Raw genomic sequence first — 23,864 nt, 5'->3', positions numbered from 1 at the left:
GTTTGCGTGAAGTCTGCTATAGCTCCTTCCTCCTCTAGGAGCATTCTCTAAGAACATAGGGTGTAAGGCAATGATAAACAGTATTCTCTAAATTTTGATAACCTAGGCTAAGATTAGACTAGTTGTTAGAAGACAGTATATCCTATATCCTAAACCATCTCCTTTGTGTGTTACCGAATCCTACACCGAGGAAGTGACTTGGGTGCTGGGAACTCCCTTGTATGCGGTCTGCTGCTCAGAAGGCATAACGTGGCTATAAGTCTGCGAGTCATTGTTCTTGCTCCAGAAAGACTTGCTACCCTTGAAGAACAGAGGCGGCGGGTTGCGAAGATGAGTCAAGACGAGGACAGTGACCCAGACGAGAGTGATGGCGGGTATCATCCATCCACTAGTCTGATATTTCCCGGCTCGTTCGTCGTTGTATTTGACTACGGCGACGAGACTTGTTCCAATGCCGAGAAGAACAAAGATGGTATGGCGAACGATGGCCCATTTGCTCCAACGGGTTGTACGAGACATGGCAGCCAGACCAACCATGATGATGAGTGAAACACCCGCGGCGATATAAGTATAGTTGAACTTGGAGATATGTTAGTCCTCCAGAAAAAAGCAGTTGTCGGGAAAAGCACTTACAATAAGATGGAAGCGATCTACTAGTCTTTTCGATAGATCGGCCTCGAGTTCCACGCCGGTCATATCGGTGATATTGTGAGCTGTGTTATAATCTTCCACCTCTTTGACAAGACTGATTTTAAATTTCTCGAGAAGAGCGTGCTTCATAGCATTTCCAAGCCCCTTGAGAGCTTCCGTCGCAATCTCAAATTCTGTGGCATTGAGTTTGTCCTCGCCCTGTCCTGTCGCAGCGTAATCGAAGAACGGTACCCAGAAAGTATCATTGACAGTAGATAACTGGTCAAGAGACTCTGTGACTGCTTCCTGCGTCGCTAGGTACTGCGGTGTGAAGAGATTGAAAAAGTTTTGCACGATTTTGGCGAAGATGTCTCGCACGATCTTTGTCGTGACTTCGCTTTCGTCTTCGATGTCATAATCGTCCTCGTTAATGCCTGCAAGGGGGTTAATTGTCTTCATCACGTTGAAGACTTTGGTCCAGATGACAAGTTGGGTGAAACCTTGGATGAAGAGGCAGAGGGCGAGATGGAGGGGATAGTGAATGATCGTCCAGAGTTGTTGGCGGAATTTGGGGAGGTAGGGGTTCTTCATCCAGTCGAAGTAGACGAGGAAGACGACGTAGATTGTAGTTGCAGAAGCGAAGACAACACCAACAGTCTCAGCATCTATCAAGGATCAGTCCATGCTTGAACACTTCATACTAGAAAATGACTTACTCCACGAATCAGGGTTCTCAACAATAGTGACAACACTCTTACAGATAGTGATAATCCCATCGCCGACGATAATTACAGTCAAAAGACCCATACGCTTCATCAAGTGTGTTCCCTGGAAGCTGAGAACAGGAAAAATGTATGCCAAGACAAAGGTAAGAACAACCTCGACACCAGCTAGGACATACCAAGTGATGTAGACGTTACTGTTGTGGTTCGTAAAGCGGAATGTGGTACCGAGATAGATCATAGCGAGGACGAAGTTGAGTCCGATCTGGAGAAGCATTGGGAGGGCTTGTTTCTTGAATTTTCGGATGTGCCAGAGGATGCTTGCGTATTCAATAGCTAGAGCAAGGCGGGATACTGTGAGGATGATGGCTAAAAGTGTCAGTCTGAGATGCAATTTCACTTAGGAAGAGTACTCACAGAATGTCCTCATTGTTCTCATGTCTTGGGCTTCGGGTTTGAACTTGGGAGCGACCACTGCAAAGCCAACCATGACTCCAAGATGAATACCTCGAGCAACCCGTTCTATAATAGTTAGTGAATTCCACAAGAGAATATCAACGATGGCCTACCAAAGATGCTGTCCGTAACAAATCGAACATCGTATAGACCCGTCGTTAGCCAGGTGATCCAAAGGACACTGTCTATATGTCAGTTTCGTTGTCACCCTCTAAACAAGTTGGCTTTCGTACGTAAAGTAGCCGACATAGGCCTTGAAGCGGTCGGCACTGTTGACACCCTGAGTTTCGCTGAAGACAGTGTAGTTGGCGGCGAAGAAGAGATCGTAGAAAAGCTCGAGTAAACTAGCATCCTCGTGCTACAAAGCTGTCAGCGTCTTCAACTCCCATTTTCTTATTGTATGCTATAGACCTTTTGAAATTGTGGACAATCATCGTCGTATCGATTGCCAAACAGGCTCATGTCAGGAGCCGTAGGCTGCTTGACGGGAAGACCATTGTCACTACTACCCGAGTCGGATCTTCCTATGAGAGGACTCTTGAACAGAACCAGCTTTTGGCCTGTTGTTGTAGCCTCGTGCGATTCTTCGTTCGACATTGTTTACCGGAAACAAAATAGACTGATTAATTATTGAAGATTAGTATCACAGCCATTGCAGCTTCCCACGAGAACAATGCTTCTTCACATCCAACACAAACTTGTGCACATACCTTGAATAGGCTTCCCACGTAAGTCTGACAACCTAGTCTACGAAAGTTCATTATTTTCATTCCACATGGGAACTGCCATATTTATAGAGATCTCACAGAGTCTCAAGATCGGTGAGACGAACAGGGGTGATGCATCTAATGATACCCTCAAACAATTATCATTACCGCCAACGCATGGATAACGGGACTTGAAGACGGCTAAGAGCCATGAACTGATCCTTTTTGCACGATTAATATGATCTAGCAGAGCCTAGTGTCCACTTGTTAGCGGTAGTTGAAGTGGTATTGGGATCTTACGTGAGAGTGGCCGTGGCCCCCAACCTTGTTACTAGCTCCAGCAGCTGAAGATATAGCACGTTAGATATAACTCACAACGGGCTGGTATTGGTCAATTAGGTTAACCGATACTCAGCCTCTGCTCTGTTTTTAGTCCTAGAGTCACCGAAAATACTTGGCAGGTCGCCGAGTTTATGGTCGAGAGAGTAGGCCCACAAGGCTGGAAACCTTGAGTAAACTCTCTCTTCGCTCTCTTTAAATTATTCAGGTTTTTAGCCTAGAGTTAATTGAAAACTTAGAGAAAGTGACAACTCTAACAATGATAGCGTTTGTACTCCCTGAACCAGATTAAAACCTCACAGTTACCAAAGCCATTGGAGAGTGTTGAAGCTGGCTTATACACCCTGGCCCCCAAAAGTGGGGGGCTGTAGAGCATCTAAATGGGTGGCTGAATGAAGGGTTTTTAGTCTGTTCTGTTTCGTTTCGGATTGCCGTTATCTTTTCTGTATTTGGGTATATTTTGCAATCAGTTGATTTTTTTTATCCTTCGTGTTTTGATTACATATTGCATGCCTGGATATATATGCAGAGGCCTGGCCTTTATGATCTTCAGTCATACTTGACCATTCATGAATCGATCCTCTAGGGACTGATCTTCACTTTGACTTGGTTCTTGCACAACTCCCCATGATCCCAATACTGCCTTATTGATCAATTATATGGCTCATCATGATATTTCTTATATTCAGGAGGCAAGGACATCCCATTTCAAGGTGCGAAATGAGACATGAGGATGAATCCGTGTTTATATACAATAACCTGAGATCGAGTCATTAGTATCAAGGATAACGAACAGGTTCGGGTCACTGCATACAACAATGATCAGACCCTTACCGGCGGATGATATTCTCCGCCTATGAAAGATATAACCAGTTTAGGAAACTCATCTCAACCAACAACATGCACCTCATCTCGTAGGGCTGTACTCCGTAAAAGCGGGTCGTTATGCATGTCTTATAGATCACGTGAGATGGCACCAAGAGAAGCGCTTAGTCTTAATCTCGACGCGTCAAACGCGTCTCCCCCTGGTTTTAGTTTGGCTAGTGCATTTATGATTTATTTGTATTGGCAACCGCAACCAACTAAAGCTTGGATAGTTACGATGCCATGCTGAGCCTTGATTTGGAAACGATTTAACGATTTTGTCCGCCATTCATTCAATCACAGTCACTCATTTACAGTTAATCATAATGGATAACTCTCCTACTCCGAACGCTCGGAAGCGAACCCAATTCCAAGATGATCCCGTCCCTACTCCTGCGACCCTCAAGAAACGCCGACTCGACGACCTAACCGCATCTCCTTCAACACCCAAGGCACTCAAAGCCATCAACTCAGCGTACCCTTCAGTACTCAATGGCCAGATCGCTCAACCACCGTTAGCCACTGATATACCAGTACCGAATGGCCAGCGACCCGTTGCATCGCCATCAAAACCAGCACCACAACCTGCCGCAGCGCCAGCCAAGTTCCTACCTGCACTTAAAGGGTTCGCAATAAAAGGTACAAAATGGGACACTGGAAAACCCGGTACCGATGCGCCAGCGTTCCGACCTGCTATTAAAATGTCGGCACTGAAAGGCACGAAATGGGATACCGCACCAGCACCTGTTGAACTGCCGAAGGAAGTCGGAATCTCTAGGACCAGAAACACTTCGCCAAAGAAACCCGCAGCCCCTAGGGGTAGACCACGAAAGAAGAAGATTGAAACGCTGGCCGATGAACTATCGGGGTCTGTTGATGAGCTTTCCGCGCCGGAAGGTTCATTGTCAGTGCCAAAACCTACACCCAAGAGCATTCTAACACCCAAGAAAGTGGGAAGACCACGAGGCCGACCTAAGAATGTTACATTTGGAGCAGGTCAAGATCAAAACGGGGAAGTCTTCTTCGCGGATCTACCCAAGACATCTAAAACACCGCGCAGGCCTGAGAATGCTGCAGCAAATGAGATTGTCTGCGCACTCTGCTTAAAACCTCACTCTCAGGCACCCAACCAAATCATTCTATGCGACATGTGTGATTTCGCAGTTCATCAGGAATGTTATGGCGTTCCGGATATCCCAGAAGGCGATTGGCTTTGCAAGTCATGTACTCAAGAGGACATACTTAAGACGCCCAAGAAGACCGCGGGTGTTCAGCCTCCGGCTGTTAAGATTGCAGTAGATGTGCCCGAAATCGCCAACCTGGACCAACATGTACGATCATTACAACGGGTTCTGCTCGATCGATGTACTGGAAGAAGACGTCTGCAGTTGTCTGGGCAGCTAGAAGCCGAAGAAAAGGTTTACCAGCTTGTAGAACAAACGGTTGTGGCTGGCGAAGGAAACTCAATGATGGTTATTGGAACCAGGGGAAGCGGCAAGACTACAGTAAGGCGACGCACTATCACTCCGTATGCACGGGAAGCTAACTATGTCTTACAGTTATTAGAAAAGGTCATCTCTGATGTGTCTCAAGAGCACAAGAATGATTTCCATTTGGTGCGGCTCAACGGCTTCATTCACACTGATGACAAGCTGGCCTTGAAAGAGATTTGGCGCCAGTTGGGCAAGGAGATGCAAGTAGAAGATGACTTGGTGAACAGAGTGAGTGAACCGCTGCTTCCATCAACTGCCCTTACTAACCATGTAGACAAACTATGCCGACACCATGGCGTCGTTGCTTGCTCTCCTGTCACATCCGTCTGAGATTATCGGTACAGACGAAGGTGTCACGTCACAGTCGATTGTGTTTGTGATTGACGAATTCGACATGTTTGCCTCGCACTCTCGACAAACATTATTGTACAACTTGTTTGATATTGCACAGTCGCGAAAGGCACCCATCGCAGTGATTGGCTGTACCACTAGACTGGATGTTGTTGAGATGTTGGAAAAGCGAGTCAAGAGTCGATTCAGTCATCGATACGTCTATCTCTCTATGCCAAAATCGCTTCCGGCCTACTGGCAAGTTTGCAGGCAGGGATTGGTTGTAGACAGCGACGAGGCCGAAAAGGAGGGCATTAACACCTACCTCGAAGGGCATGCTGAGTTCCAGAAATATTGGAACGAAAAGATTGAGGTAAGCCAGTTCAAGATGGGACTTGGACAGCGTTCTAACAAGTGGTGCAGGGACTATACAGAGAGCGATCATTCCAGGACTTGCTCCAGTATCACTATTACACAACCAAGTCGGCTTCGGCATTCCTGACCGAATGGATCTTGCCTCTGTCGGCTCTCTCAGCAAACGACGTAACACTCAAAATACCTGCTGTGCAAGCAGATATCGAATCCTTGACACCCCCTGACTCCAGGCTTCACTTGCTATCAACATTGTCTGAGCTGGACTTGGGACTCCTTATTGCTGCAGCACGATTGGATATTGTAGCACACACTGATACGGTCAACTTGGCCATGGCATACGACGAATATAGCTCTTTGATGGGCAGGCAGCGAGTCAACTCTGCAACATCAGGGATGCTTGCTGTAGGCGGTGGTGTCCGAGTATGGAGCCGTGGCGTCGCTGGTATTGCATGGGAACGACTCATTTCACTAGGGTTATTGGTGCCAGCTGGCATAGGTGGTGCCCGTAACCCTGGACATGGCGGATTAGAAGGCAAGATGTGGAAAGTCGATGTCGCATTGGAGGAGATCCCAGCAGCAGTGAAGTTGAGTGCTGTATTGGCAAGATGGTGTAGGGAGATATAGTGGTGGAGCAGGTGGGTGTTAGAAGAATTGTCGCCTAAGGCTTAGGGTACAGAAATAAAGGATCTCAATTGCTAGCCTAAGCCAGCATAAGGTGACCAAAGTATTTCGTCTCGTATGCTCTCGGGGACCAATTCTTCTAACACCCTGACGCGGGAGGTTGCGGTTTAACGATACGATGCCCCATTGGCTTGTTAGATACACATCCGTGTTGCATAATTTTACTATTAATGATGCCCCTGAGCAAAGTAGAGGGCAAGTAACGAATACTTCGGCGCTACTTTGATCGTATCCCTGAGTTGCCGAAGACTTTTGCGATGGGAACAAGACGGTTTTGAAAAGAAAGAAGCGCCCCCCTTGAAGATCACGGTGAGATATTCTGGTATCCGACTGTACGGTAATAATATGGGTATACTAGATGATATAATGGCGTATTGGTGAAGATGTTTAGGTTTCGCTAGATCCATCGACTCGAAGCATACTAAAATCTCACACGGATTAAGCGTGAACTTTTAGTGAGACGTGTCAAATGAGTGTGATTTCCCTAATAAATATTATCGATTTATTCAGAATCAGAGTCAAATCAATACATTGTATCATCTTTTGCTGTGCTTACTCACTTGTCGTAGATAATACTACGTCACTTGAAATTGTGAGGCCTTGATTTGCCGGAGACGAGATGAGCTAGTGGCAATCTGATACAACTCCCGAACTCCTTCAGCCAAGGAAAAGGAAGCTTCGATTTGATGGATGGCACCTGCCCTTCCCTTGGTCTCATCTCTTAGCCTGCTGATTCTAATTTTGTGGCTTACACAGCTGGGGCTGAAAAGTTGCCGAGTTCCTGTCGAGGGTCGTACCTGGCATTCATCCATTCATTCTCATTGCTTCCTGTTTAGTAAACCTCCGTCATCTTTATCGACTTCAAGTCTTTAACTCATACAAAACAAACCGAAAAAATACAGCATCAAAGAAGAAGATCGTCAAAGCTCTGACGTTAATTAAATCTCTCCACGGACCCTGTTTTTTCCCTCCTCCTTTCTTCCTTCCCCATCTGCATATACACACTCTCGATCTTTACTATCCGGTCCGGTAGCTGCACGAAAACTTGTATCACGTCGATCACAACCATCACCAAGCAAAAAACATGACTCGGTCTACTTTCACAACAATCACACCCTTGCCTTCTAACTTATCTCGCCAGCAAGTGGTCGACTTTCTCCACGATCATCTCGCCATGATCGACTTGAATCCTCTCATTATAGAACGCCACCAAATTGACCCTCCGCCACACGCCCCGGAGGATGAGAAGAAATGCGTATGGTACTCCATGACGGATCGCATTGATTACCTCCCCGGTGGTCTTGCCTCAGGTCAAGTCACATACACGGCTGCGTTCTTTGACTCTTCGGATGGGCTGCAGACGCACAGTTACGCTCCTATGGGGCTTGATCTCCGTGGCCGCTGGTCTGTAGGAGGAACTATGCCCGGAGAGCGTCCGCAGCCTGTTGAGCTTGGGCTGGGAGCACCGGCCACAGGTCTTTATCTCCGTGAGGATGTTGACATGCGATGTAACATACTCATGGTATCGTTTGTTAAGAAGACTATTAAGAAGTCCCATGGAACTCTAGTTGAGAAGTTATCGGAGAGGACTTCCATGAAGGCTGCAAGACACTCTATGCAAAACTTTAGGACCAGCTCTCAAACGCCAGCCCCTCCAGCATCTGAGTCTTCAGGAGTACCAGCCAGGGGAGCTAATGGCCGGCACGGGTTTGCTGCGGGTGTGTCTTCCCCTCCAGCTTACAGCAATGGCACACCCTCCTCCAGCATGGGTGACATGCATCAGCAAAGGAACGGCGGCTTTGTGACCCCTGGGCAGCTGCAACGGGTAGGGTCGAATCAGTCAGGGCTTGGTCAGTCTGGAACAGCCTACCATGACAGCAGTAGACCTGGTCATTATGCCGATTCGTCAAGCCAGAATCCGTACAATAACTCCAACACACCATTTGACGACCGTCAGACCTTTGCGGAGCTGGACGATGGGACTCAGAACCATCCTCGTCCCGGAAAGACAGTTCCAGCAGAGCTAGCCTAAAAGAGGTTGTTGTCGATTGTGCTTGTTTCGAGGCTCTGGAGCTGGGGCGTTATTTCTAGCATGGACTTTTATGTCCTGAACCATTTGTATGTCAGATCAGGTACGAGCGGAGCACGTTGACTATATGCAGGACATAACATCGAACGCAAATTTAATGAGCAGAATGATAAATTCGTTAGGTTCTATATGTATCTATATTACACCAACGGTACAAATCATCTCCTAGCAATGCAAATGTCTTCCGAAATCCTCATTTCTACCAAAAGTCCCCAAAAACAAAAGAAATCCCCTTCCATGCGATTAACCGGTCCCCGGGAAGCCCTTAGTGGGAACTGGCTTCGCAAAGAAGATCAACGGCTCCGAAAGCCCCTGAACATGTGGTCTCTTGTTGCATCCCTATGACTGAGATCTCAATCATGGAGATGGAATTAAGAGCCCCCCACTCTTCAACGGTCTATATGCGAGTGCATTAATGCCCAAAGAAGTCAAAAAGGTTGTCATTAAAACGTTGATGCGGAGAAACGAAGTGAAAAATGTCGTTGAACGCTCGTGGTGATCATAGCTGTGTGAATCCGGCAAGATACAACTTCGAGGGTAGGTTTGAAAGTTGACGAACTGACAGGTTGCTCATGTTCGTTCCTTGAGAGTGACGCTTGCCGATTGCTTCTATCAAAGCGAGCTTACAGGGCAACGAGACCGAGGAAAGCGGCAAGACCGAGTCCGATCTGGACGGCACCAGCACCGGCAGTGACAACGGGGTGCTCGGGGACCTCAGTCTCCTTGCTGGGCTGCTCACCGGAGGGCTTCTCGCCAGCAGGCTTCTCACCCTCGGGAGTCTCGGGGGTAGCGGGGTGCTCAGGAGTAGCGGGGTGCTCGCCGGAAGGCTTCTCACCCTCGGGGTGCTCAGGCATCTCGGGGTGTCCAGGCTTGCCGGGCTCCTGGACCTCGGGGTGCTCAGGGTGCTCAGGCATCTCGGGGTGTCCAGGCTTGCCAGGCTTCTGGACCTCGGGGTGCTCAGGGTGCTCAGGCTCAGGGTGGCCAGGCTTGCCGGGGTGCTCGGGCTTGTAGCCGGGGTGGCCAGGAATCCAAGTAGGACCAGCGGGGTGAGTCTCAGTGACGGTGCAAGGGCAGTCAGTGATGATCAGAGTGGTGGGCTTGGTGACGACGTAGTCCTTGCCGCCCATGTGGAAGCTGGTAGGGCCAGGGCAGTAGGTGGTGTAGCTGTCGACGACGGTGGTGACAGTGACGGTGCCGTTCTTGTGTCCAGTGGGCATGGGGTAAGGAGACATGGTCATGGTGGGCTTGGCAGCGGCAGCACCAACGAGGGCGAGGAGAGCGGCGGCGTTGAAGGCGTACATCTTGAAAGATTGGTTTGGGTTTGAGGGTTTACTTGAAAAGGTGAGTGAGTTCGGAAGAGCGAATTGCGAGTTTGCTGGAGTGAGCGAGTGTGGTCAAGCGAGTGACTTGGGCGAGATTGTTAACGAGTGTGGGTTGCAAAGAACTGAGAAAGATGCTGAGTGATGCTGAGAGAAAAAGTCCTGATAGCCGTCGGAGTTGTCTTCTTATATCTGAAAAGTGAAGCCTCAGACACTGGCCGGAGCCTCTGTTTATCCTCCCTTGTCTCACTCCCGTCTTTGTTTTGCTTTTCCTCTCTGAGTCTGCCCCTGAGGCTTGCGACAGTCTAGCCGCCACAGTAAAGAATGGAAACCGGTGTATCGTCATGTTCCTCCATTCCAATACGCAAGGGAGGAAGAGAAAGAAATTGCGGCTCCGTAAGTAGGGAGCTGTGGCCGGATTACCAGATGCAGGGAGATACTTTTGTGTAATTGGGCTTAATGCCGTTGAACCAATTACTAGAGATTCTATTTTCAGTGCTGCCAGTTTTGTTTCTCAGTAATTTAATCTTGGCTTGTTGTGTGTAAGTGGATTCTGAGTCGGCAGATAGTAGTTGGATGCTTGGCAGAAGTGATATAGTGTCGTCCATGCAGGTCCATACTCTCCTGCAGCATCCCTACTTACTAGTCATGTAAGTCAAATAAACATATAAACAAGCATAACATAACAAGCCTTTCAAAAGTACCGTAAACAAATGAACAGAAATTCCCATAATAAAACTTCCCGATCGATGCTCCAAGAATCGATCGATCTGGAAGCCGTCCTTGTCTTACCCGTGAATGTCTCTCTTCTCCCTTGACTAATTAATTACCCACGCAGAAGAGACAGCATTGTTGTTCAAACTCATTATCTTGACAATAACATCATTCAGCCTCTCTTTGATGCCATGTCTTGTCTTCGGGACAAGAAGTGCCGAGAAGTGGTTTTTGTTACAGTGGTTTCTTGTTTGCAAGACAAGTTTTATATCATTAAAAATAGTTGCATCTGTCTTGCCCAAAACACATAACCTACGCAGGTGAGTATAGGAGACGAAGGAGGAAGAGAAGCGGTCATTTGTCTTGTAATCGACGTTTAGTTAAATTACCCTCCTGCAGTTGACATCTTTGCCCCTGTTCTCTGCAGCTTTCTATCAGGAGGTAAATAAAGGACATCAGAAAGTCAAGACATGGCATGCATCCAGTCTCTGATTCGTGTCACATCGCGTACTCACGGATATAGCAAGATACTATAGCAATTACCATCAAACATGGTGACATTCTTGGCAATACCACTATCTCTACACATTCCACATGTGTGATTCCTTTGCCCATGCCACAAGATAAGCTCACGATTCAAGTGCACACAAGTTTACATGTAGAGTTTGTTTCTTTGTCTTTCTTTATTCCTCTCGACCAAAATCATCGAGACTGCCTGCCCTTTTTTCTATGTACAATTGTATCTCAGCGCTGGCCCGCCATAATGTACCCGACTCCTTCCAATGCAATGCATTTACTTTCGGTCTCGATATGATGAGGTCCCGTCCGTAACGTGTAAAATAAAAGAGAAAGAAAGATAGATAGAGAAGAGAATAGTACCACAAAAAAAGTAGTAAAAACAACATAAAGCTAACAACAAGAAGATAAGTACCGCCGATTTTTGTTGAAATCCGTTGCACTGTACAAATCGATTAACCGTCTCGCAGGCCGTGTTATCCTATATCCATCCGGTCATAGTCATGTTCGAAGATCTCAAGCATCAATTATTCGTACGGCTCTTCCGTCGGCACAAAAACGAGTCGATACTCAGTGATGAGTATCCGACTCAGCCAAAAGCCGTTGCGCATCATATGGTCTCATCCAGTCGGTGCATCCGAGCGATCTATTGTAGTAATAGAGACTTTCCATCGAGGTCCACAATCGATGAGCGAAGAGACTAAAGGATCGACCGAGTGTGTGTCCGGAGGGTGCCGAAGCGTGGAGACCGTTGTCGGGTAGGCAAAGCCGTAGCCGTAGCCGTGGCCGTGGCTGTGGCTGTGGCTGTAGCTGTAGCCCCCTTCCTTAACTCAGTACTAACTTAGCCGCCGAGGAAGAGAGACGCCGAGGCAAGAATGAAAAAAAGAACACGACAAAAAATAGCTCGGAAAACCAATTAACACCGATAATGCAGGGGAATATGGCTCTAGGTGGTATCGTTTTCATGACATGACAACAAACGCTTGGGTAGCCAAATCTTTCACACGTCTCTATGCAAATGACTCGTTATTAAATGAGGCAGATGATGTAAATGCTTGAGAAAGGAAAGGCCAGCAAGGTTCAGGGTCTTGGTCCTGGTCCTGGTCCTGGTCCAGTTTTTCTGGTTCTGGGTCTGGCCATGGTTCTGCTCTGCTCTGCTTCTGTTTAGACTTAGGCTTTCCTTTCGAGCCTAGTCAACCTGCTCTAGTGTAGATAGCGTGGGATCGGATTCCTTCAGGGGAGATCACTTTCGGTTGGACCTGCTTTGGCTTCGCTCAGGGCCTCGGCCGACGACGTCAAACTCGTAGTTCCGCAATTGCTGTTCGTACTTGGGGCTGCGAAGGAACTTGGGAACAGAATCCTATTATTTGTTGTTAGTTACTGCTTTTCTTCACCTTCGACCGAAAATGATCGGCGTGTCCGAGAATGGGCAAGGGGGGGCTGGGATGGGGCTGGTTTTAGCTGAACTTACACTAGCCATCAGCTTGAAGACAGCGTTTTGAGCATCTTCAAACAGCGACGTCACCTCTTGAAGAGTGTCAATCATAGCCACATCCTGACCAACAGCCTTGGTCATTCGTGTGGCCAAATTGTTGCGCAATTGGTGATCGATGTTGAGCTCGCAAGGAGATCCAGGAGCCAGGAAGGCGTTGTAAATACCATATGCAGAGGCCATAATCTCCTTGATTCCGTCCATAGCATTGGTGTTGGGGGCCTTTTGCGCAGCGCGCGTGGCAGCCTTGCAGCTACGCACAAACTCGTCGACATCCTGGTAGAATGACAAGTTTTCCTCACAGTGAGTATCCCGGAGTTGTTCACGGAAGAGGAGGCGAAGCGCGGGGTCGTTCAGGATCTTGTCCAGGCGTTGGGTGTTGGAATCCCTTGTGATACCGTTTCGCTGGGATGCGGTACCACCTTCGCTCTCTGAAGCTCGTCCTCGAGCAGCAGCGCCGCTGACGATGTCCTTTCCTCGTTGTGACAGCTGGTAGATGGCATACTTGGTAGGCTGGAAGAAATTGCATCCGGGATTTTGCGACATGTAAGCCCGGTCCTGGGCAACAGCCTCCATCAATTCGAATTCAACGAAGAGGGTAGCAACCTCAAGGGTCTCCCTCTTATCCACAATAGTCGAACAGTCCATCAACCAGTCAGTGGTAGCCTTGCCAGTGAAGGTATCGCGGTAGGTCTTTCCATTAACCTTACGCTCGGCAGCCATCTTGACACCTGTAAGTCCATCCCGGTAGTCGTGTAAAGAATCTGAGTCGGCAGCGTTGACAGTAGACTTAATGTTGCGGCCCTCTGCTCCAGCGAAACGGCGGAAAATAACTTCAATTGTACCGTGATCATGGAGGAGCTTATCCGTCTGGGGGTCACGCTCGAGCAGCACTAGCTGGGTGGTAGCAAGGTTGGCCAATTCGGACACTTGCTTTTGCTGGATACCGTTTCTGGAGCAGAATCTATCCAACACAGTGATACCCTTGGGGGTTAATTGCCAGACGGAGCCCTTCATCGTGTAAACCTGCTGGTATTTGCCATCGGCTGATTCAATAAAACGGGCTTCCAAAAATCGTTGACAGATAGAACGAGCCATGTCCTTAGCCATGGAGAACGTGGTGGTTGTCGTAGTGGTAACAATGCGGGAGGGGTCCTTGGGGTCAGGCATACGGTTGGACTGAGAGAACTTGAGAGAGCCAAGGTTGTTGATGGCATCCTCAGACAGGAAGGTGTACTCAACCTTGGTCAATCGGACACGGTGTGCTGAAAGAGGCAGTAAACTGACAACAAGAGTTGAGAAGAGATCTTTGAAGTCCTATTTGTGCAACTGTATTAGCAAGGATTGGGAGAGAAAGAGGTACTGTTTTTCCATGATGCAATTGGTGCAGAGACCAAGGCCTTGCAGCTTTGCGCACGCAGTTAAACGACACGAATAAGGCACACGAAGCATATTTGGGTAGGACAAGGGTGTACCTTTGTGAATGGCCGGTCATCGTCCGTCATGCGCAACAAGCGCGATGATGTTTGATGCATCTTGGCGGCTGTGGAGGACTTATAGGGAAGCGGATGGTTCGGGTCTGTGGATGTGTAAGGCTGCGAGGGCGGGTTGTTCGCCTGCAGAGCCTGGGAAGCTAGTTTTCCGTCCACGGTTGCGCCCGACGTAAGAGACTGGTTCGAAGAGCTTCGAAGACGGTGGTACTTGTCCGGACTGGAGGGTTCGGACGAGGGTGAAGAGCTGGTGAGTAACGAAAGCCTTGAAAGAGCACCGCTAGACTGTCGAGGTCGGATGGATGGCTCTGAAATAGCAGCAATTGCGTTTTGCGTGCGGTCAAAGGCAGAGGCGGCCAAGGCGAAGAGGCTGCTTGAAGAACGGTTGTTCAATCTCGAGACCGAGGAAGTAGTTCGGTGGTGACTGTGACCTGGCTCTGGGCGGTATGGGACGTAGACGGGTGCGTTCGTTCCTGATCCAGATCCTGATACTGATCCAGTGGTAGTAGCGTCTGCAGGTGGTGCGGGTGGTGGTTGAAGAGGAGGCGAAGAGCGTGGAGTAATAGTTGAAGAAGGTGAGATAGCGCGAGTGTTTGTATCCTGGTCGAGTGTATCAGAAGGAGAGGCAGACTGGTTTACCGTGGGTCTTTGGTGATGCGACAGAGTGGCCATCTAACGGGAACGAGAAAGGTCAGAAGGAGGGGAGTTTTACGGTGACGGCAGCGGGAAGGTTCAAATAAGAAGGATGGATGTGGATGTGGATTGGGATGGACGCGGCGAACGAGTGGAAGCAAACCAGACCAAGTCAAGTGGGACACAGAAAAGATAGGTCAGGTCTGGTGGGATTAGAATAGGATAGGATAGGCAAGAATAGGTAAGGTAAGGTAGCGTAAAGTGAGCCCGTGGAGAGAGATGGAGCGAGAGGCAGAGAGGGTCGGTCGTAGGTACAGAGGTGGTCCTGGTACAGGTACAGGTACCGGTACAGTGACTAGAGACTCTTCAGGTCCCTCTCTCAGAGAAGAGGGCCAGGGAGGGTGGGGTGTCAAAGGGGTCCCCTTGTTCATCCTTTTTTCACCAAAGAGGTGTGCAGATAGAAGAGGGGGGGCTTCTGCTTCTTGGGTGGATCTTACCCGACCTTCGTTCTCCGGTCGGACCTGGGCGCTGAGGACAGCGGGCGAGATGGTCTCCAAGCTAAGCTAATAAAGTAGCCAGGACAAGGGCCAGGACCAGGGTCAAAACACTCAATTGTCCAGCTAAAAGAGAATATCCCAGGAACCCAAGAGAAGAGAAGATGTAAGAAAGTCTGAAAGAAAAGGAAAAAGCAAAAAACAAACGCTAAAACTGCCAAGTGGGTTCCAAGAATAGTCTAAGGCTGGACGAGCTATCATTCTTCTTCACTATCACCATCATCATTCATGCTATTGATACTAAGGAGGCTGTAACAGCCCGTTTTCTTTACAAAGATCAGGGATCCTTCTTTTCATCACCACAGGTGATACCTCACCTACAAGAGCAAGTAATAAGGGTCCCTTTGTGAGATGACCGGTCAGGCTGGCGACAGGTCGGTGCGGTGCATTCAGTCCAGCGCGAATATGCGCTGAAGCCCCCAGCACAAGCATTGAAACTGGACTGCTTTACCATTCAGAACGACCAATGTGTCTTCGCCATAGCATTGGATGGCTCGGCATATCAATCGTGGCGTAGTGTCTTACCAAACAACAGTTCCTGGGCCATCAGACTAATAACCAACTGGCTTTCAGAACACATGTTTGGTTCAATGAAGAAAGAACAAGTTGAGTAGCGCAGCGCCATCGATGTTCCGGGTACCGTACCTTTGGTAAGGAGGTTGTCCGTCGGCTCCGAGTGAAACATGGAGACAAAAGGAAACAGGTCTACATTCAAGTAATCGTGAGTGCCTAATGACCAGTGGCATGCATCCGAGATGAGATAGCGGATCGCGAAGGATTGGGTGCCCTGGTGCTAATCAGTGATCTGGCATCCAGATCCTGATAACATGCCTCCAAAGGAAGCTCTTGGGTTTATACATGGTATAGCGAAATTTGGATGATATGCTGTTAAATCCACCAGCAAGACATGGGAATAGGTACAGTTTGATAAAACATAGCCGTTTCCAGTAACTTGCATATCTTGTGTCGATGTTAGGTCCCTCATCGCTCCCAGCTGCGCTATTGTCGCATTTGGGGTTGCGTACATGCACTAGAGCGCTGCTGTACATAACGCGTTAGGGCATCAGACTTGTTGAGGGTTCACAGGCTGAAACCATTCGACGTCCTTGGAGCATTTCTCTCGGAATGCCTGTATCAATCGTTGCTGATCTGCAAGCGGTCTGCGGTCTGCAGCACCTCCGCACTTTGCAATACCAGGGTACGTAACAGTACATAATTGTTCTGATCTGATCGGCTGGCACACAACAACAGCCCGGACGGCATCGGCAGCGAGGCACGACCGATTGACAGTAAAACGGCGGTTTTAGGGCGTTGTATGACGATTAAACCTGGTGCCAAATATTTCATCCTGCCTCAAAAATAGTTGAAGAATCTTTTCTGGAACATGTTTTCCATGCTGTAGCAATCTGTACGGAATCCCCTGGTGGCTTGCCCGCCACGAGCGCACCCTGTGCAACCACGAGAGGCGAGTGTCGCCTGGGTCAACGCCTCGTTGCAAATCGCATCGAGTGATGGCATCGCATCGCATTAACGCGGGCCAGCGCCCTAAAGCTTAGTTGATCCGGAAGCACTATTATGGGCGGCACAGCATACTGGCAGCCGCCCGGGAGGAATGCACATTTGGGTGAAAGGTCTCTCGCAGTTTCTTGAACGATGCAAACCTGTACTGTACCACATTCACAAGTTGTGGGTGATGAGAAACAGCGTCCGGGCTATTGCATGTTGGCATGAACCAGGACGTCAACAGCACCAACAATAAAGTTACAGGGCAGACGTCCAACTGTAGGCCGATCCTAGTCAGATGTGGTCGGCGAATAATTAGTAACAAGGGGAACCTGCTGTGTTGTCCCTACCGTAGTGCTTCATTGTTCATTCCATCTGGGCCGCTGGCAGACTGGATAATCTTTCCTCACATGTTGAACCAGCGAGTGGCTGCTGAGCCGCGGGCGTGTGCATGTCTGTCTCACTTCTCACAGTCAATCAGGTCTCAACAGCCCCCCGACTGCGCGTGGCTTCAGGGATTCTGCCCACCATGCTAGGCTGCATTCGGCCGGTAAAGTTCCCTGTAGCCATGCTCAGTGCCTCCATCCACCACATCACGTTGCTGCCATGCGATCAAAGCACCCAAGTTCCTGTGCATGCAACCATGCCGCGGCTGGGCGTGCTTGCCCCTTACTCTGCCCCACGCGCTGCCCTTTTCTGCTTCCGAGCTGCTGCTTCCGAAGAAATACCAGAGTAATTCCAGCTTGGTCTGCATGTTGCAGATGTTCCAAACCCTGGACTTGTGAACTTTTGAATGACGAGTACGTGATCACTGCGCACACAAGGCTCCATATTGTAAATCAGTTCCCGTGGAATGTCCGGGGGGAGTGGCAGGGTATTTGGTAGGTCTTGGGCGTAGGATGATGATGCTTGTCCATGCTACCAGGAAGTCGCAGGAACAGGTACTTTAAGCATAGCGATAAGAGGTGATGCTGAAACACAAAATTTGAAACGGCTGGATATGTCCGTCTTTGGCGCATGAATATGTCCAGTCGGCCGCCCATGACTGATACCATTTTGGTTTGGTACATTCTTATTTAGTCTTTGATAAAACCGCCGCCATGTCAAGGTTGCAGTTTACGCATTGGTGCGCTTTCCTGACTGTCGGGATTAAGCCCATTCTGCGTCTCGGGATTATCATAATTAGGGTGGCCGTATATTTTGACAAATTGGGGATTAAAGCCCAGAGACGGTTTGCAAATCTTGGTTAGCACGAACGCCACAGATCGCTCTGACCTCGCTCTCGCCTCAATGGTTGGTATGTCGGAAATTGGTGTTGTTAGAGCGTTGACGAACTTCACTAGTTCTGCAATCACGCTTCCTCAAGGCTGGTTCGTTTCCAAGTTGTCGATTGGTGTAAGCCAAAATTGTGTCAGCCAGAGAAACGGTGTACGGTGAACAGTGTCCGTAACGTTCAGCCTTGAATTGTTGCTCCAGATTACCCCAAGCATGTATGCTTGTTTAACGGGCAACTTACCGCCATACCTGTCAGTCACTGGTCAGTGATATCAAATTAACCATCTCGGCTCTGTGCACACGTCACGCCCGGCTCACTCCCAGCTTAAAAAAGCGCCAATGCCTTCTTTGTCTCTTGTAGCGAAGCGAGATTGCGCTTCACACCGTTGCAGCTTGTGCTGTTCTTGCGTGTCCTTCTAGAAGGTTTCTGGAATCCTTTCCGTGGCAGGGACAGGGGCTTGAAGATCATGAGTGGCCAAGTACTGTAACCCAAGTCGACGCAAAATTCCGTCCAGCGTTGTTGAGCAATGCAGTTCGTAAACTGTCGTCGCAGATGCGGAGCGTTTCAGTGGGTTTGCCGTTAAATCAGCTGATCTTCTGGCAACGTAGTGTCGAGAATGGAATAGCCTCAGTCTAGAGCCCAAGCTATCTGTACCCGTGTGTGGAGGAGGTGAAGGAACTGAAGCCTGCCTGAGTTTCAGTACTACAGGTCAGTAACCGTAGGGGTGGGCGATCAACAAGGGGGGAAAGAGCCTAGCAGGGGAGTAGCACACAACTCCGGAGTTAAAGAGATGGAAGGAACACGACAACACCATCGAGGAAGGAAGGCATTGATTGCTATGAAGGGGAAGGAGGAACCTAATTGCTGATTATCCCACCCACATACCAAAGTCTGGGAATTTACTCCGGCTTCACTTTTGCCTCTTCGTCAGCAATCCATGTCGACCCAGATTCAGGACGTCACTTCTTGACAAGCATGTCTATCAACTGGTTAGCGTCACGGTTATCATTAACCGACCCTGTTCCAGGTATTATTCAAATTTCAAACTCAGGGTCCAACTGAGTCATCAAGAAAGAGGCAAAAAGATATGCACTCTGATATCGAGTCAAGCTACCTTTGTATCTAATGATACTGTAGTCTGCGGATACCTGCATTAGCTCTGGGCCAGCCATCTGCCAAGTCTTGAATCGCAGCCCTAAGTAGATGAGAATGAGGTGGTGAGGGTTTCATTCCATCTTATCTCATCTTGCAGATCACCAACTGACAAATGTAGCCTTGCTTGGGAACGTCCTTCTTGTTAGCAGTGACTGCTTTCTGACGATACAGAAACGGCACTGTTCTATCTCGGAGTTCCCTAGACGCCTGTTGTACTGGACAATTACTAAAGGTTTCCGAGGAACGAGTCAGGACAGTTGTTTAAGCTGTCAGGATGGGAATAATCGGTTTTTGTCGATTAGCTTCATTCGCCGTCTAAGTCGATATCTACGCAGTGTCTATGAGACAGGCTTCTTCCTCACACCGCAACGCAAAAAAGATAACCAATCCGTCCACACATATCCGTACTGCAGTCTAGGCCACAGTGGCCCTGGGCTCAGGCTCACCCGTGAGTTGGGCTGTGCGGAGACTGGAGACTGGAGACGAAGGTTGTTGGGTGGGATAATGGAGCATGTTGAGAAGAAGGGAGCGGCACACAATAAGTTGTGACTGGTCATGTTTTTCTACCATGTCGGCATTCCCACGTGGCTCCATCACTGAGCTTTGCTGCATGTAAAGCTGCCATACAGCGAGCGAGAGAAAGCCCCCCGTACCCTCGCTCTCGCTTACTGAGAGTGTCTGTTCCCACTCCACTTTGTTCCAGTATGATCTGATTCAGGTCGGTTGTTCTGTCTCCGTCTATGTATTTTGGGCAACCCGCAGCTGACAGGGCTATAGTACCATATCAATACCCATGACAATTCCTGACGTACAGATACGTAGCACCTACCCGCATTCACACCGCAAGCATAACAGCTTTGTCAGCGATCTGCATCGTGTACTCAAGTTTGGGTAAAGAAATCGCAGGTAAGTGGCGGTATCGATAATCGCAGATCCCCTGGTCTTCATTTCTTGGGGTTACAAATTGTGGATGTGTCAAAAGAGGGAAAAGGAAAACACGGCAAAAGCAAAAGCATAACAAAGCAACGAAAGAAAGAAGAAGAGAGGGTGTGACGATAGTGTGTCTTACATGCTGATGCTGCTGGCGGGGTTCCGCCACGTGGGATTGGTTTGCAAGCACGAAGCCACGCGTTTGCGACAAAGAAAAAAGAGCCAAAGAGCAGTGCTGTGGAGTCGCTAACATTATTGATACAGCTTTGATCATCTTCTTGACTCTTTTTCACGTTCTACTGCGATGGGTTCATGTTCTAGGCGCGCGGAAATTTGTTTCGGCAGTTAGTAGACGAGCTTCTCAACCTAGCTCACCTTACCTATCGTCAGGTTGTACCGAAGCTACGGCGTTCCCGCCTCTCAATCAGGCCGTCACCGCCGGTAGCAGCACGCTTATTCTCTTTTTTTTCTGTCTATGATTTTTATCGGCTCTTGGCTCGTTGACTACCGTGGAACTACCTCGGTTAAGACGAATGTACAGTACAACGACGCTTGGTCATAGTCATGATCATGGTTCTAGCCCTACAATGGCACGGCAAATACTTGCCATGACTGATTGGTTATAGGATGCCCTTGCCGCCATGTGGCAGACGTATACCTGCATAAACGTGGTTTTAGGTCAGGACGATTTGGCGTGACGTTTGGCGTTACCGGTCAATGTTGGATATCAACAAACCAACAGACTCGGGCGCTAAAAAGGCAATAGTTTGTGCTCCGTGAACTTGGGTCTTGGGTCTTGCGTGATCCGATGTTGTTACACCGAAGTCCGGTCAATGTTTGGTCAAGTGCAACCTCTTGAGTCAAGATCTCGGAGTATACGGAATCATCGTCAACAAAGCTTTTTCAGTAATGATCACGAAACATGTTATTCGTGGGGCTCGTATCTGTTACTGTTACAGCTACCCAACTCAAAAAGACAAAAAAAAAAAATCTGCAGGGTTTCATCAATCTGATTCGATCCCCTGTAAACTGTCATGCTGTCTGCCAACCATCATCCATCCAACCATCCATCCATTGGATCCTACCTTACCTTTGCCACGCGAGAGGGTACAATGTACTTTGCCATGTGTTCTTGACATGCCATGTGCTAGAAATTAAAACCACGAGGCAAAAGCGATCACCCAACAGACAGATCCGTCTAAACCAATCCTGGATCATGATATCCACATATTTCTGCGAAGCATCCCATCAAGAGAACAAAAGTCCAATCAGTGTATACAACGACCTTCAATCAATTGACTACAGTACAGTACATCATTTGGTATCCGTAATGTAGGGCCGTAGTGTAGAGACGGCTTTTGCAGATCCATGGTCATGGTCGCGTGTGTCACATCATTTCATTAATTACACCTTTTCTACGCGACTCATGCTCATCTTCCAGCCCTACAATACCAAACCATCCCAGTACCTGGGCAGTGCCTACATCACAGCTTCTTAAGCGAATACTGTAATTATACGACGGCATTTGGTCAAAAGCCGACAGCAAAACTTCGGCATTATACCGAACCCCCTTCATGTCGGCATTGGAGCCTCTCAAGTTTCACACGGCGAACCCCGAGCTCCAACTATGGATTATGATCCAATTGTGATTTCATTTACACCTCCAGCGTACAAGGACAGGCCACCGAGAACACTTTCTTCATACTGTAACTGACTAGTCGGTGAGCTATATGGCTGTTATGGCACGGCTAGACTGGGACATGGGGTGGTTCACAGGCTGAGACTCGAAAATTAGCCCTAGAGACTCTTTGAAAACGCTGCTAGCGGGCGATCTAGTCGGCGGGAGCAATAATCATGGTTCCATCTCTGTTTCCAGGTCTTGCTTGCAATCTGTTGTCCTTGTCTTTGAGATTCGCATGTGTAAAACTCCATGCATGTTCCTATACCAAGACGCTAACTAAGAGACTGACTGTGACTGCACTTTTACTAAGCCGCCACGACCCAAACTCCAATGGATAATAGTCTCTGACAATGGATGCAACAACTGCAACTTCTTTTCCACCCCTATTTCTCAATGTCCGGGCTGAAATCCGTGCTGAACCCTCTCCACCAAATGCACCCACTGCGGGAATCCATCGTGTCGTGTCATTTCACTTGGCTAAGCCTACCTGCTGCCGTAGGCACCAAGTGGACATAGCTCAGGCGCCGGCTTTCTTATCACGGAACATTTCCTGATGAGGCATGTTAGACGCTTCGTTTCACATAGTAAGTCAAACACGAGAAGCGGAGTCGTTCCGCTGGTCTGGAACCTCTTTCAAAGAAAAGAAAAAATATTTGACCCTCATCGAGTTCGAAGCTATTTGTTTGTATTGTTGAACTAAAACATACTCTAGCCAACTATGACGAGATCTTCGTGTCTGACCACCAGCGTGGGAGAGTAAGAGATGCCATGGCCCGAATCCAACTTTGTTCAACACCACAACAACTGTATCTACTCAGCCAACTTTCGGTACAACCAATTTTAACACCTCAGAATGATCCATGACGAGTCCTTGTTCTCCTATCATATTCTGTCACCCCAGGAATAGCTTGAGCTTGAAAAAGGAGTCCGAGTCATGTCCTCGTGTCAAGCTCCCCAGACTCGTCAGCATCCAATTGTGTGGGGAACAACCCAAGGTTGACCAAAGTGAAAGGGCTTCTTGACATTGGATAGAGCTAAGAGGACGTCGTGGGGGTGTAATGCCGATCAATCCCATGGAAAACGACTTCCTGCTGCACACTGACACATAGTTATCTCTGTCATAAGCATGGTGTTGGTTGTTGCCTTGCGGGCGTAAAGAAGGCATCTTCAACCCTTTCTTTTTTACCTCGTGGGTCTGTTGATGCTACCCGTGCGACTACTGTATGTCAGCAACATCAACTGAACTATTGCCGTCGATCTTGAGACACATTGCTTTGTTTGATGCAGAGCTTTGGCCAGTCGGTGAACTAGCTATGAGCGGCACGGAACTGTAGTATATGGTGACAGGTCCCAGGGCAGTGGTCCATCCAATATATGACTATCCAGTCGGATGGTATACCCGTTACCAGGCCTTCAAGCTTTTGGATAATTCTGATCCATGCGCAGTAGGCGGTGTCGTTCTTGGTATTTGTACTGTCCGATGATGCTTGCCCGGGTATTCAACGTCGCGGAGACGGGCCGGACGGACGACGGTGCCAGAGAGTCGATGTGCCGTTCTATCCAGCCTATCATCAGTAAGACAACTGACCCCAGAGTGAGGATATCCAAGTGCCAAGTGCTACTGTACCGGTACTTTGTCCAAATGCAAAGGATCAATTTGACCTATGTTCTGTCTGATATGCTCTATGACTCTCGCCCCATTGTACAAACAGACTGGATAAATATGTCTACATAGCAAGAAACCGTTCGAACGCCATCGCTTTTAATCCCCCTATCTTGGGCACCTTGCAGGCACATTAATGTCAGGGGGAATCAAGTCCCTCCCTCTCCCCTTTTATAATAACTCTTGTTGATAATGTAACCCAAGCCATGCGAGCGTCGTGTCCCACTAACACTTCTCATATGCATTTCATGG

The 23,864-nt window shown here is 48.5% G+C and overlaps 5 protein-coding genes across 5 annotated transcripts; 2 read left to right on the top strand and 3 right to left on the bottom strand.

The window, feature by feature from the left end:
• Nucleotides 1–180: 180 nt before the first annotated feature.
• Nucleotides 181–2,405, bottom strand: FIESC28_06285 (uncharacterized protein; the record flags this gene model as incomplete). The annotated part of the gene is made up of 7 exons (XM_031160429.1): nucleotides 181–579; nucleotides 634–1,295; nucleotides 1,347–1,721; nucleotides 1,770–1,874; nucleotides 1,922–1,989; nucleotides 2,042–2,166; nucleotides 2,220–2,405. The coding sequence occupies 7 exons, from the start codon at nucleotides 2,403–2,405 to the stop codon at nucleotides 181–183; spliced, it is 1,920 nt and encodes a 639-aa protein (XP_031015475.1).
• Nucleotides 2,406–4,044: 1,639 nt separating this feature from the next.
• FIESC28_06284 (uncharacterized protein) lies at nucleotides 4,045–6,540 on the top strand (the record flags this gene model as incomplete). Its single annotated transcript, XM_031160428.1, has 4 exons — nucleotides 4,045–5,223; nucleotides 5,278–5,439; nucleotides 5,486–5,914; nucleotides 5,965–6,540. The coding sequence occupies 4 exons, from the start codon at nucleotides 4,045–4,047 to the stop codon at nucleotides 6,538–6,540; spliced, it is 2,346 nt and encodes a 781-aa protein (XP_031015474.1).
• Nucleotides 6,541–7,681: 1,141 nt separating this feature from the next.
• Nucleotides 7,682–8,629, top strand: FIESC28_06283 (uncharacterized protein; the record flags this gene model as incomplete). Its single annotated transcript, XM_031160427.1, has 1 exon — nucleotides 7,682–8,629. The coding sequence occupies one exon, from the start codon at nucleotides 7,682–7,684 to the stop codon at nucleotides 8,627–8,629; it is 948 nt and encodes a 315-aa protein (XP_031015473.1).
• Nucleotides 8,630–9,309: 680 nt separating this feature from the next.
• FIESC28_06282 (uncharacterized protein) lies at nucleotides 9,310–9,987 on the bottom strand (the record flags this gene model as incomplete). Its single annotated transcript, XM_031160426.1, has 1 exon — nucleotides 9,310–9,987. The coding sequence occupies one exon, from the start codon at nucleotides 9,985–9,987 to the stop codon at nucleotides 9,310–9,312; it is 678 nt and encodes a 225-aa protein (XP_031015472.1).
• Nucleotides 9,988–12,478: 2,491 nt separating this feature from the next.
• FIESC28_06281 (uncharacterized protein) lies at nucleotides 12,479–14,889 on the bottom strand (the record flags this gene model as incomplete). Its single annotated transcript, XM_031160425.1, has 3 exons — nucleotides 12,479–12,595; nucleotides 12,707–14,044; nucleotides 14,203–14,889. The coding sequence occupies 3 exons, from the start codon at nucleotides 14,887–14,889 to the stop codon at nucleotides 12,479–12,481; spliced, it is 2,142 nt and encodes a 713-aa protein (XP_031015471.1).
• Nucleotides 14,890–23,864: the final 8,975 nt, after the last annotated feature.

This window comes from Fusarium coffeatum, assembly GCF_003316985.1.
Source record: "Fusarium coffeatum strain FIESC_28 chromosome Unknown BRIP53273_contig_136, whole genome shotgun sequence".
NCBI classification, from domain to species: Eukaryota; Fungi; Ascomycota; class Sordariomycetes; order Hypocreales; family Nectriaceae; genus Fusarium; species Fusarium coffeatum.
This window is presented reverse-complemented; position numbering and strand designations above follow the sequence as displayed.